Raw genomic sequence first — 15,398 nt, forward strand, 5'->3', positions numbered from 1 at the left:
TAATTGTCCCAGGCAACTTCTTGTATTTCTCTGAAATCAGGTTGCCGTGGGTAGACCTTTGATGCCTCTCTGTCACCACTTCTGTGTTGTAAGGATTAGGGACAGGAGGCAGTGGGGGCCACCAGTTGTGTGGAGCTGGAGAACAGCCCTGAGGGGAGAGGGTGGAGAATGGAATGGGGTTGGGGTGGGGTTGGGGTGGAAGATAATAGGTGCAAGATGAGCTAAGAGGTTTGGGAATGTAAATAGCCCTTCCCTCCTCTGATTTATTGCCTATCATTTTTTATTTTTATTTATTTTTTGTTTTGTTTTGTTTGTCAACTGTTTTCTCAGTAGAAAGCAAACTAAATGCAAACGACAAAGGGTTTGATCATTCTTTAAGTTAAAAAAAAAAAAAAGAGTCTGCATTTTGGTTAGTTTCAGAAAATAGCCCCAGCTTGCCTTTCTTTCTCCCTGGTCAGGCCTACATTGCTGCACAGTATATTAGCTGATGGAAGTGGAAGACAGTCCGGTGGTCCAAATAAATTGGGGAAATGTTCAGCCAAATGAAGGACACATTTAACTACAGAACTTCTCAAAACCTTTAGAACCAGCTGATGTGCCCTGAGTCTCTGAGGCAAGAGAAGGATAATGGGCAGCACTTGCAGACTTTTCTGACCATCGAACTTTTTCCATGGAACATGGTAGAAAACTAAGACTCCTTGAAACATTCTTGGGCAGAGTTGCTCTGGTCATGTTGAGGCTGAATCTTGGTAAAGACTGAAATGTAACTTGCCTATGCAGAGCATGGAGGCCTTCAGCATTCCTTGGCAGTCGAAATGCGGGTGCAGAGGGGGGTGCAGAGGAGGGTGCTGCTGCAGGATTAGGAGCCATGTCTGCCACTCCAGTTCCACTCAAGCCTTGGTCAGATCTTTTAACTTCCTGAAGTTTGATTTTGATGTCCATAAAATAAAAATGGAAAAACTTGTTTCTCAGAACTGTTCTAAGTTCAAAGGTTAATGTCTGGCATATAAGAGCTAAATTGTTAAGATTGTTAGATTCTCCCTGTTACCTTTTCTTTGCAAAGATTGCTGCTTCCAATGACCTCCTGCACGAAGGACAAATTCATGCTCCTCTTCAAAACCCACCACCTGTCCCCAGGTTAGGCCACTTCCTTAGGCAATGTTCAGGGTACTGAAATCAGACAGAGCTGGATCTTAATCCTGATTCTCTGTACTGACTGGATAACTGGCTTGCCCTTCCTGAACTCTGTAAATAAGGAAATGAATTATTCCTACCTCTTAAGGTTGCTGTGGGGGAAAAGAGAAAGAATTCTTAGGATATGCCTGGCACTCACCTGTGTACAGTAAGTGCTCAGTTAATGCCGGCTAAGATTTTACTATTGTTATTACTATTGATAAGCACCATCTCCACATCTTGATACTCACCTGAAGAAAGAAAGGCATGTCTCTTAAGGAGGGTCTTTTCCCCAACTATATGGGTTGTGAGTTGTTCTTTGGGGAGAAGGAGATAAACTTTTCTCCCGTCCTTGCTCTTCAGTAATGGAGCTATCATGATTCACTGGCACTGGTGGAAAGGTGGTTAAATGTTACAATGTTTGTAAAGAACTTAGACTAGTGCCTGCTTATGGCATGATGATTGACAAAATCAAGGTCCTCAAGGTGCTAGAAGGGTTGGTTCCTCCGAGACTTCTGTTCTGGGCCATCTTCTTGGGCTTTATCCTCACATTGTTGTCCTGGTGTCTCTTCCTCTTCTTAAAAGGACACTAATCATACTGGATTAGGACCCCACCTTAGTGGTTTCATTTTAACTTCATCACCTCTTTTAAGATCTTAGACCCAGACATGGTTACATTCAGATGTGCTGAAGGTTGGAATTTCAACATATAGATTAGCCTGTAACACATGCCATGCATCACAGGTATGTAGGAACAGAAAAGCAAGTCTTACCGGCCTATTCCTCTTTTTATTATTATTATTAACTGACAAGTAAAAATTGTTTATATTTATGGTATATAACATGATGTATGTGTGTGTATATAATATATATGAATATATATTATATATATCTACATATATATATACACATATGTGTATATATCCACATACATAAGTTGTGGAATGGCTAAATCAAGCTAATATATGCATTACCTCACACACTTATCAAGTTTTGTAGTGAGAACACTGGACACCTACTCTTCGCAGTTTTTTTGGCATGGAGTGGGAGGTACCAGGAATTGAACTTAGGAGCACTTGACCACTGAGCCACATCCCCAGCCCTATTTTGTGTCTTATTTAGAGACTGTAATCACCATGATGTACAATAGATCTCATGAACTTATCCCTGCTAACAGAAATTTTATGACCTTTAATCAAAATCTCCCTAATCCTCCCACTTCCAGGCGCTGGGAACCACCACTTTACTTTTTGGAGTTTCACTTTTTTTTTTTTTTTTTTTAAGATTCCATATATAAGTGAGATCATGCAATAATTGTCTTTCTGTGCTTAGCTTATTTTTCTCTTATATTATGCATAGTATTATTTCACACATAATATCCCCTTGGTTTATCCATATTGTCACAAATGACAGAAGTTCCTTCTTTTTAAGGGCTAATAGCATTTCATTATGTATATCTATCACATTTTCTGTATCTACTCTTCCTTTGATGAAAGCTTAGGCTGAGTTCATAGCATGGCTATCATGAATAATGCAGCAATGGACGGGAGACTGCAGATGTCTCTTTGGCATACCAGTTTAATTTCCTTTGGACATATATTGGGTAGGGGGTTCACCACATCACATGGTAGCTCTACTTTTAGTCTGGGGGCAACCTCCGTACTGTTTTCCATGATGGCTGTACATTTACATTCCCACCAACAGTGTGCAAGCGTTCCCTTCTCTTCACATCCTTGCCAGCACTTACATTTTGTCTTTTTGATGATAGTCATTCTGACAGGTGTGAAGTGATATCTCATTGTGGTTTTAATTTTCACTTGCCTGATGATTAGCAATGTTAGGCATTTTTCATATAGCTGTTGGTAATTTGCATATCTTCTTTCGAAAAGTGTCTATTTCAGCTCCTTTGCCTATTTTATAATGAGATTATCTTCTTACCATTGAATCGTTTGAGTTCCTTAAGCATTTTTAATATTAGCCCCATATCAGATGTGTGGTTTGCAGATATTTTCTCAATCTGTAGATTGTCTTATTCACTTTAGTGATTGTTTCTTTTATGGGACAGACCTTTTTGGTTTGGTATAATCCTATTGTCTATTTTTGCTTCAGTTATCTGTACTTTTAAGTTCATATTCAAAAAATTATTGCTCAGACCAATTCATGGAGTTTTCCCCCTGTATTTTCTTCTAGCGGTTTTAAAGTTTCAGGTCTTATGTTTAAGTCTTTACATCATTTGAGTTGATTTGTATATATAATATGAGACCAGGGCTTTAATTTCATTCTTCTGTATATCAGTCTTCAGTTTTTCTAGCACCATTTATTGAAGAGAGTGTTCTTTCCCTGTTGTGTTTCTAGGCATCTTTGTTGAAAATTGGTTAACTGTGAATGTGTGGATTTTTATTTGGATCTTCTATTCTGTTCCATTGTCTACGTGTCTGTTTTTTGTCATTGCCATGTCGTTTTTATTATAATAGATTTGAAGTTGATTGTAATCAGGAAACGTGATCCCTCTGGCTTTGTTCTTTTTGCTCAAGATTTCTTTGGCTATTTGGGGGAGTTTGGGGTTCCATATGCATTTTAGGATTAATTTTTCTATTTCTGTGAAAAACGTCATTGTAATGTGATAGGGGTTGCATTGAATTTTTAGATGGACGTTTTAACAATAGTCTTCCAATTCATGAACATGGTATATCTTTTCATTTATTTGTGTCATCTTAAATTTCTTTCATCACTGTCTTGTATTTTCAGTGTACAGATCTTTTACCTTCTTAATCTAGTCCTAAGTTGTTGTTGTTTAATTCTTCTTTAGCCTTATGTTCTAACCCAGAGTCTGATCAAAAGACAGCACTCAGTATGCAATAGTGTAGCTCAAAAAATATTTCTGGGGCACCTGGTACCTGATAAGCACTATGCTGGCGATGAAAGATATGAGAATTCTTCCCTCAAAGAGCTTACAATGTGTATGACCACCTCACTCTAATACCATGGGCTAGATTATGGAAAGCTATAGAAATGAGAAGGAATTTAAACCAGAAGTAGAATGTTCACTAGGACTTACTCAAATTGACAGGTAAAAATGGCATCTCAAGCAGAAAGACCAGTGTGAGGAGTAAAAGAAGGGTAAAGAGAAAACATGATAGATGGTTTCAGATCATGCACGTCTCATGCAGTGTGAGCAAAGGTCAAAGGAATGTAAAATGATGCCATTGGACAAAACCATGCTGGAGTCCTCTGTTTTGTTATGTTGTGTTTTGTTTTGTTGTTTCTTCTTCACTCCAGGATATTGAAGCCAGGAGTGTTGTGCCTCTAAACTACATACCCAGCCTTTTTTATTTTGAGGCAGGGTCTCACTAATTTGTCCAGGTTAACCTCAAACTTGCGATCCCCCAGCCTTGGCCTCCTTAGTTACTGGGATTATAGGCATGCACCGCCATACACGGCTTCCCACTGCTTCCTGAATGTCTTCTGTGCTCTAATACCTGGGCATCTTTATCCCTGGAATGTTTTCCCAATTTTATCCTTCTCCCAACTACTACCTTGTGTTTTAGAATCCACAGTGATTATTATTCATGCCTGGGTCTTATGACCCAACAAGAGTGTAGATTCCTTGAGGTCAAGGGTAATGTCATTATCATCCCTCCACAAACCCAGAAGACTACTTCGCACAAGAACTTTTTTCCTTCAACTAGGATCAAATCATGATGAACTGCATGATTTCACTTTCCTTGGTAACTTCCCTCTCACTACTGTCAGGGCCCAGTTTTGACACCCAGGGGGAAACAGTGCTTAAATTCACATGTATTCACATGCATGGGACATTAGAAAATGTCAAACAGTGGATGGCCCAGAAACTTACCTTTTTAACGTTTGTACCTTTGGCTACACATGGGTAGGTTTTATACTAAGAATGAGAAGAGTTGAACTTTCTTTTACAGTTACACTTTGATTTTAGAACTATAGGCTGTTGGGTGCATAATAGAGCATTTATGGTTTGAACAATCTCTTGGTGCATGTGCTGAAGACTGCTGCATGTAATGATGAAGTCAGGCAAACTCAACTTCACACATGAGATGGCAACCACGAGTCTGCTGTCCCCTCAGTGGGTATCAAGTGTACTAAGCTTCTTGTGGCACTGATTTTGTGCATAAAGGTACATAGTTTTATAAAATGTATATTAGGGTTTCCACAACCACCCTAAACACATGTGTCAATTTTGTGTATTCATGAAAGCGAATCATCCTTTGTGGGTGTTGTGAAGGATTTTTAGGGGTGATTTCAATTCACACTTTCACCTTCTTCATTCCTCATGCAGCCCCCTACTTAGATGTGACTCTGCTTTGTGAGCACTTACTATGCTAATTTGAGGTAGAAAAAGAAAGCTGAGATCCTGGCAGAGGCCACAGTTTACAAGGAGAAAGTTGTGTTAAAAAGTTAGTACCTTCAGTATGAACCAAGGCATGAAAGTCAGGGTAGGCCAGTTATGGAAACGTTCCTAGAGATGACATCTAAATGGCAGCTGGCTTTGAAAAAGAACCTTCCAGATGGAAGGTGGAAAAGAGTATTTCCAATAATGGATAGCAGGTGCAAAGGCATGAAGGTGAGAAACTGGCGTGCAGTTGGAGGAACTGTAAGTGATTCTATCGTCCTGGGACATCAGATGACGTGAGATGCAAGCAGAGACCAGCCTGTGTTTCCCTGATCAGCAGCTAGGACTTGTTCTGTAAACCTGTGTTCCTTGGAATGTAGTTCACAAACCATGTGTATCTGAAGTACCAGGTGGCCTGGTAAAAATGGAAGTTCTTGAATTCTGAACTGCACATCCAGAATTAGAATCTCTGCAGAGGGACCAGGAGTCTGCATTCTGCATGCTCCGCTGATAGTCATGCACATGGAGGTCTGAGAAACATAGCTATGTAAGCTGTGGGGAGGCCTTGAATGGGGTAATGTCATGACTATGAGATCTGGACTTTGTAGAGAATCTGGGGGCACTAAGAGACTCTACTGGAAGTGTTGACCTGGAAGCAGAGAGATTATTAAGAGGCTATTGCAGTGGTCCACATGAGTTCTCACAAGCACCAGAATTAAGAGTGACAAGTAGACAGGAAACAGCAGATTTATAAAATGCTTAGGAGAGAGAGGGCAGAAATTGGTGATCAATTTGAACTCCCAGCTGTTCGACTAGGGTGTTATAGGGATGGGAGGCAGTAGTGAAGCTAGGCTGCCCTGGTCCCAGTCCCAAAAGTTAATTACACTTGCGGTACCTTCATTTCCTCAATAAAATGGAGAAAAAGGAGCCAGGCCTGGTGGCACACACCAGTAATTTCAGCAACTCGGGAGGCTGAGAGAGGAGGATCACATGTTCGAGGTCAGCCTCAGCAATTTAGCAAGACCATAACAACTTAGTGAGAACCTGTCCTAAAATAAAAAACAGTAAGAAGGACTGGGGATTAAAGCACCCACCCCTGGGTTCAGTCCCCAATACCAAAAAAAAAAAAAAGAATTTACTTCATAAGGGGGTTTTGTGAGGATTAAATGAATTTAATACAGCAAAGCTTAGAACAGTGCTTGGTACTGAATGAAACCTCAGTACATTTTAGGGAGGCAAAGTAAATAGGACTAGCTAATAAGTTATTCATAGTTCTAGTATAGAAATAATAACTAACATAAGTAGTTAAGAAGACAGGAAGAGCTGAAAAGCCTGCCTGCCTCAGTGTGGATTCCAAGTTGCTACTCATTAACCCTATGACTTGGGAAAAATTGACCCCACTGTTCCTCAGTTTCTTCATCTGTAAAATGGGAATGATATTAATGCATTTCCTCCTGTGGGAAGGATTAAAATCATGTAAAGGCTTAGAACAACACAGACGCCTAGCAGGGACTCCATAAATGTGATCATTATAGTCAGGGTTCTGGTCAACCAAAATATGAAAAGCAAGAAGACGAGCAGGAGTGTTTCGGTTCTGATCACCAAGTAGGCCGTATGGAGTGTGGGTCTGGAGCTCAACAGAGAAGTCAAGGCTAGAGAGACCCATTTGGAAATGAAAAGTAAAAGCTACTTTAAGCCATGAGCTTTCATGAAATGTCACAGACAGGAGCCCTGGCTCAGGGAGGAACAGATGGAGGATGGAAACAGGAGAGAAAACAGATATTCTCTGAACCAGGGTTCTGCTGTGTGTCATCTCACTTAAAGTCCTTAGTAATGAGGATTTCTATATGGCATTTTACTTTAAATTCTTGCTAGACGTAATATTCTTGCAGTTCCTAATGACCCTGCAATGTCATACACCTACTGTAGTGTAATCTGTGGTACCCTGGGGCCAGTTCATACTGGCCCGTTCAGTGGTTTCATGTTGGTGGCTTGAAATCTGCCACAATGGGAGCACTTACCACATGGAAATGGGCAAAGTGCAAATCAGAGCTCCTTCCTCCACCCGCCAGGCGCTACCCTGGAGAGCCACGTTACCAGGACACCATATAATTATTCTTACCATCGAAGAAATGGAGGCTTGGGGAAGTGAAACCTGTGCCTTTTAAATGCCCTGTAACTACTGTGGTTTTTCCCCAGTTGAGCTCTTCAGCACCTCCCATGCCTGAAAACTTGTTTGTCCACTGACCGAGATACTGCGTCAACCCTAATATGAAATTGGAAGACAGTTCCGATGAGTTTGGAGAAGTAACTGAGAGCATCTGTTGATGGTGATTTCTTGAAACGCAGGAATTCTTTTCCCCAGACTGTTGGAGGTTGCTGACTAGAAACCAGGAGCTGGTTTTGTTAGCTGCTAAAGAAAGTCATTGAACAAAGGGGGAACTGGAAGATGTGGGAGGGAGGGGAAGAATTACAAGTGAATTGTTTGAAATTGTGTAATTCATACATCATACCTTTATGAGTTGATGGAAAGTTGAATGGAACACTCATTTGTACTCTGGAATGGGTGTCATTTAAAATGGGCGTGTAAAGCCATTTACATGCATTCAGAGGCTTTCCAGAAAGATGCATTATTTCATGTCCCTTCCCTCTGCCTTACTTCAGCAAGTCACCACCTTCTCCTTAAATTATATGAGGAGGAAGGTGATGCTAATTTGACATCTAAAGTTATTGTAGGAACTTTATTGCCCCACCCCTCAAGAATCTCAAAATAGGCCAAGCCCAAAAAACCAAAGGCCACATGTTTTCTCTGATAAGTGCATGACAATATTTAACAAGGGGGCGTGGTGGGGGGAAGAGAAGAATGAAGGAACTTAGGATAGTGTAGAGGAAAATGGGGTGTGAGGGGGTGGAGGACAGAAAGATAGTAGAGTGAAACAGACAGTATTACCCTGTGTATATGTATGATTACATGAATGGTGTGACTCTACATTGTGTACAACCATAGAAATGAAATGATGTACCCCATTTGTGTACAATGAATCAAAGTGCAGTCTGTAAAAATATAAAAGATTTTAATTAAAAAAAAAAAGGATCTCATCCTTGTTAGTCAGCTTTCCATTACTGTAACAAACTCCCTGAGATAATCAACTAAAAAAGAGGAAAGATTTATTTTGGCTCATTATTCTGGAGGTTCCAGTCCATGGTCAGTTGGCCTCATTGCTTTTAGGCTGGTGGCCGGGCAGCAGCTGTGAAGGAGGCTGATCACCTCATGACAGTGAGGAAGCCACATCACCTGGAGTTCCAGTGGGCCCCTCAAGGGTATGTCTTCAGTGGCCCAGTTTCCTACCATAAGGCTTCCCCTCCTAAAGGTTCCACCACCTCCTGATAGCACCACAGGCTAGGGGCCAAGACCTGTAAGAGCCAAACCGTAGCGCTGCATCACAGAGTGCAGGACTGACCAGGACACGTGCTGCTCCTGGCCTCAGGGAGCTGATAGTCTAGCCAGGGATACAGACAAGCAGTTAAAATGCTGTGTGAGGACTGAGGTGGTGGCTCAGTGGTAGAGCACTTGCCTAGCACACGTGAGGCACTGGGTTTGATCCTCAGCACCACATAGAAATAAAGTAAAAGTGCTGTGTCCATATACAACTAAAAAAATCTATTTTTAAAAAAATGCTATGTGATAGGGATGGGATTTTCTAAAGGATTTGAATAGAAAGTATGATCCGCATGAGCCCCAAGTAATCATCCCCACCTCTGAAGCCTGCTATTTTAACGTCTAATTAGAAAGAAGCAATGTGTGTATTGGAAAAATTGTTACGTAAAGGGTCAGGAGAACCAGCTTTTATTCTTTCTTCTCTTCGTAACTACATTTGTGATGTGTCTAGCTTCAACTTGCTCATCTATAAAGTGGAAATGATAGTATTTGTTCTGCTCACTCACAGATTCTTATAGAGTATATGAGATAATGTGCATGAAGTGCTTTAAAATAATCAAATATTTCATTTTCCCATGGTGTAAGATGGGCTGTCATTTTCTGTCAGTCATTAGTAACTCATGCGTGCACTCGTTCATTCAGCAAACGTTTGTGAAGCACCTGCATGGTTAATGACACTGTGACATTCCATTCAAAGCATTTTTGCTTTATTTAGCATGAGTTTTCACACTAAGTTGGAGCGGGTAGTGAGAGGAAAACTGCACTTATTGATCCCTGTTCAGTGCCTTACTTCTGCAATCCTCCTGGCGGGGTGGGTGGAAGTGACCCGGGAGAGCATGGGTGAGAAGCTTTGGAGTTAAAATTTCACTGTATAGTTCATAGGTTAGTTTAGCATCCGGAAAAACTCCTTTAATTACCTTACGGAATTTTTGCTAAATTGTTTATCGTTTTTTCTAAAATTCACATTATTCATTTTTCTAGCCACTGGATAACCATCAAATGAAATATTTTACATCAAAGTAGATAAGAAGCTGGACGTGGAGTCACATGCCTATAATCCCAGAGGCTCCCGGAGGCTGAGGTGGGAGGATCAAAGCCAGCCTCAGCCAAAGCGAGGTGCTAAGCAACTCAGTGAGACCCTGTCTGTAAATAAAATACAGAATAGGATTGGGGATGTGGCTCGGCGGTAGGTGCTCACCTAGCATTTGTGAGGCCGTGGGTTCAATCCCCAGCACCACATAAAAATAAATAAATAAAGGTATCATGTCCATCTACAACTAAAAAAAAATTTTTTTAAATATCCCTTTAAAGGGCTAACCACCCCTTCCTCTGCCCTCTACCACCACATACCTACACACCTTATTTATTTGTTTATTTACTGGCCTTGAACCCCTGGGCTCAAGTGATCTTCCTGCCTCCATCTCCTAAGTAGCTGGGAGCACAGGTGCCCACCACCATGTCCAACGCCACACACTATTTTTTTTTAGTTTTTCTTTTCTTTGTTTTTCCTTTTTGTTCATTATAACTAGTTATACATAACAGTAGAATGCATTTTGACACATTAGACATAAATGAAGTATAACTTCTCATTCATCTAATTGTACATGATGTGCAGCTTCACAGGTCATGTAATCATATATGCACATAGGTAATGATGTCTGGTTCATTCTACTATCATTCCTACCTCCAGGCCCCTTCTCCTCCCTTTACTCCCCTCTGTTCAGTCCATAATACCACTATTCTCCCCTTCCCCCATTGTGAATTAGCATCCACATATCAGAGAAAACACTTGGCCTTTGATTTTTTGGAGTTGGCTTAATAATTAACTAGCATAATATTCTCCAGTTCCATTCATTTACCAGCAAATGCTGTGATTTCATTCTTCTTTAAGGCTGAGTAATATTCCATTGTGTGTGTATACCAAATTTTCTTTATCCATTCATCTGTTGAAGGGCATCTAGGTTGGTCCCACAGCTTAACTATTGTAAATTGAGCTGCTAATAAACGTTGATGTGGTCACTATAGTATGTTGTTTTTAAGTCCTTTGGGTATATACAGAGAAGTGAGATGATTGGGTCAAATGGCCAACACACCATTTTTAAAGCATGTTCCCCAATACCGTATTCCTGTGTATCATAGGCGTTCTGTACAGATCAAATATAAAAGATCCTCTCTTCACATACATTTGAAATCAAACAGTATGGTTTCCTTCACCATATAGGAGATGTTCTTTTGAGGATCTGAACCTCACAAGCTTCTTCATCCTAGAGAGAGTAGAGCAGATGCAGACGTAGTGAACAAACTTGACCCAGTTCATGACTTCAGTCGGACGACACCCGTACGGGTCTGGTGAGAAGCAGCCCACCCGAGATCCAAGCAGCTCTGCTCTTGATTTTATTATGAATGTAATCCATCACCAGTTTCATTTCTTAAGCCCAAAAATGTTTTTCAGGAGAGCTGATGCTCAGAATTCCCAGGCAGCACTTCTGTGTGTGTTTGATGTCAGCCAATTTCTCCAGGTCCTCGTTCCTAAGGCCCTGTGCTGATGTCTAAAAACAAAACCATCAAATTGTTCTTGTGAATATAAAATGCTGTTAGAAAACGGAACCATAGTTTTCTTTCTCAAGCAATTAAACTTTAAACCTTCTTCTGGATCATTTTGGAACAAAGCCTACTCTGTTTCCATCCTGATACTTATGTAGTTCTATTGAAGTAAATGATAAAAACATCTTTTGAAACAAAAACAGATAACTTTTAATCTGTCGGTGCTATTGCTTTGGGCACAGTGGTCCATGCCTGTAATTCTAGCAACTCAGGAGGCTGAGGCAAGAGGAGGCCACAAGTTTGAGTCCAGCTCAGCAATTGAGCAAGGACCTAAGTAACTTAATAAGACCCTGTCTCAAAATAAAAAAAATAAATAAAATTTAAAAAAAAAAAAAAAAAAAAAACAAGGGCTAGGGTTGTAGCTCAGTGGTGAAATGTCCCTGGGTTCAATCCTCAGTATCATAAAAAATGAAAATAAGTAAATAAATAGACTTGATATGAATGAGAATATTTCCTTGTATTAATTTCCTTTTGTCTTTCTTATTTACTTAATCTGGAAAGTACCCTGTTGGGACACCTTTTGTAATTTCAGGAAGAATACACAGTCATTGAGATCCTGAATCTTAGAAAATAATGCATAAATGGATCCAGTATATGAAAACCAGCTTGCTCTTTCATACCATTTCAAACCTTATGGTTTGTTAAATGATCTGAAAATCAAGGGTCCAGTTTTCTTTAAAAGCTACTAAGAGGGTGGGATTTCAACAAAACTCCTAAGAGAAAGCTCCTCTCCTGTTGCATCTTCTTGACTGGAATATTCATTTTCATTATCATGTCTTTATGGAATTTGGTATGTTTTAATCAAGTAAATATGTACCTATAGATTAATATGAGGTTGGCATTTACGTAGAAAAGTGATCTTGCAGACTTTATTGGTCTGGAAGAGAAGTTTAGAAGCATGTGGATTAAGTCATGGGGGAAGGGCGCTCATATTTTAAAAGTATTATTTAAAAGCAGTGCAGGGGTTAGGGATGTACAGCTCATCCTAGCACACACGAGGTCCCAGGTTCAATCCCTAGCACTGCAAGAAAAGGAAAAATAAAATAAAAACAATGCATTCTCAGATTACCAGTGGAAGCTGGAATTATTCTTTTGCTGAAACTGATAAACTGGATTCTCTTGTGATTGATTTCTGTGCTTTTATCGTTTATTTTTAGGTACTAAAGGAAGAAATAAAGGAGAGTTTACGAATCTTCAGGGGGTAGCTGCATCTACAACTGGAAAGATATTAATTGCAGACAGTAACAACCAATGTGTGCAGGTAGAGTCTCTACTGTGTACCTTGAACTACTTTTATTGATAAAATTGATATAGTTGGGGCTGGGGAGATAGCTCAGCTGGTAGAGTGCTTGCCTTGCAAGCACAAGGCCCTGAGTTTGATCCCCAGCACTGAAAAAAAAAAAATTGATATAGTTGCATATTTTTCTACTTTAGACTTATAACACGTAGTAAATAGTACATAGTTAATGAGTATGTAGACTTTTCTTAAATATTGTTGGCATGTTCTGAAGTATAGCACCTATGACAGATATCCTTGCCTATTTCTTCCCGAGCGTTTCTGTGAACATTCCAATCAACATAAATTGTTTTACAGATATTTTCCAATGATGGCCAGTTCAAGAGTCGTTTTGGCATACGAGGACGCTCTCCCGGGCAGCTGCAGAGGCCCACAGGAGTAGCTGTGCACCCGAGTGGGGACATAATCATTGCAGATTATGACAATAAGTGGGTTAGCATCTTCTCATCAGACGGGAAGTTTAAGGTAAGCGCAAATACACTTCGACCACTAAACCATAGAGAAGAAGGAGGAGGAAGTACGAGATGAAATTGTCTTTCTCTTTTTTAAAATCCAATCCACTGTTTAACAATTTCTCCTACACAAAGACATTCTGACATCTTCTTCCTACACAAAGGCATTTGACATCTAAATTTTATGAAGTGAGAATAACAATGATTGTTTTATAAACCTGCTCATATAGATGTTCACAAATGTGGCTTAATTTTATAAAGCAATTAGTCTGCACAGGTGCTTTTTTTTTTTTTTTTTTCACCAGATTTAGAGGAAAACTGTCCTTGTTACCTCATTTCAACAAAAAACAGCACCTTTTTGAAAAGGGTTAGGAAGAAGCAATTTATAACTCTCAAGTTAATCTATAACTTGTCACTTTGGAGTGCCTTCTACCCTCTCAGACCTGTAATAGATGACATGGAAGAAACAGAATCATAAGACATGGTTCTTGCCTTCTCAAAAATGTATAGGCTGAGGGATGAAAAAAGATAAATACATAAGGAAGGACAGGAAATAATTAATGCCAGCTTCTAATCAGTAACTTCCATACTGTCTAAAAACATTGTACTAAGGAACATAGTATAAGATTTGAAAGGAAAAGAAAATGGAAGCTGAACTTACAGAAAAGATGCAGGTTGAGCTACACTTTGAGGGATCCCATTATTATTTGACCTGTTTGCTGTTACCCCCAGTATCATCTTTATATGTAAAATGGGTTTCTGTGTTAATCAGCTTTCTGTTGCTGTGACAAAATACCTGAGAAAGTCAACTATAAGAGAAAAAGAGATTTATTTTGGCTTATAATTTTGAAAGTTTCAGTCCCTGGTCGTTTGGCCTTGTTGTTTTATATCTATCATAGAATAGTACATCATAGTGGGTGTGCTTGGCAAAGAAAGCTGCTCACTTCATAGCTGCAGTGAAGCAGAAAAAAAAAAAGAGGAAGGAGCCAGTGTCCCTGTATCCCTTTCACGGGTACAGGAAGTGCTAACTTCCTCTTGCTAGGCTATATCTCCCAACAGCACCAACAGGCTGGTGACCAAGTCTTTAACACGTGGCTTGGGAATCATTTAAGAGCCAAACTGTAACAGCCTCTGTTTCTTCAGTGAGTTACCAAAGACAGCCCAGTGGTAATAACAGAAATCTCTCTTCTAAGGTGTGATCAAGAATTGTTATCATCCAATCCGTTTTGTACATTTGTTCACAAGAAGATTACAAGACCCCTGCATCAAAGACCTTTTTAAAGACCATGTGTGTTATGCCTTCTATATACCCTTATCCAAACTAGTAAAGGTTTCTGTTTTAGTTGATAACTTTAACTCAGACAAATCAAGCAACTGGAAACCCAGCTCTGTGGCTTATTAATTCTTTGGTCTTCATCAAATTATACAACTTCTTTGAACCTCAACAGCTGCATATTTAAATTTTGGATTAAAAAAAAAAAACTTACCTTGTAGGATCTGAGTAAGGAGTAAATGAGGTTTTATTTCTGGATGTCATAGTTGCCTCATACAAAATAGGCATCTAAGAAATGTTCTCTTCTATGCCTCTCATAACCACATTCAAAAAATGAACTCTGTCTGACCTGCCATGATTTTGACTCTATGATGTCAGGCAGACGCCTGGTGGTCATCATTTCCTGACCTAATACTCTGGAGATGCCACTTTTTATAACCCAATCTGAAACCCCAAGTATGGCACAAAGTTCACACATTAGTCTCTGATTCAAAGAATTTATATTTTCCTGATTCAAGTCTTTGAGTTGCTCCGGTCAGCTTGTGGTTTTTAAGAGATGAGTTACATAATTGTAACCTTCAGATTAGAATCTCTGTTTTGTTTGGAGTAGCATCTTTTCAATCTAGAAGAATCAAAATTTTCATTTTCAATTCTGCAATACCATACACAATTGGCACTTCAATTTTTTGCTGAAATTGAAATTCAACAGCTCCATATAATGGTCATATATGTGGAACACTCTCTTGCCTTTCTGTATCTCTAACTTCCTCCCTTTCTTTTGTGTTTTGTAGTCA

General features: G+C 39.7%; 1 protein-coding gene across 9 annotated transcripts in view; it reads left to right on the forward strand.

Moving 5' to 3' along the window:
• Positions 1-15,398, forward strand: part of TRIM2 (tripartite motif containing 2) — a 133,379-nt gene that overhangs the window by 97,088 nt on the left and 20,893 nt on the right. For all 9 annotated transcript variants that reach the window (XM_079153423.1, XM_079153424.1, XM_079153421.1 and 6 more), the window contains exons 7-8: positions 12,740-12,843; positions 13,177-13,344. In XM_079153423.1, the coding sequence (XP_079009549.1) occupies positions 12,740-12,843; positions 13,177-13,344 (272 nt within the window). The remainder of the gene's footprint in view (positions 1-12,739; positions 12,844-13,176; positions 13,345-15,398) is intronic.

Source organism: Sciurus vulgaris, assembly GCF_902686455.1.
Source record: "Sciurus vulgaris genome assembly, chromosome: 9".
Classification (NCBI taxonomy): Eukaryota; Metazoa; Chordata; class Mammalia; order Rodentia; family Sciuridae; genus Sciurus; species Sciurus vulgaris.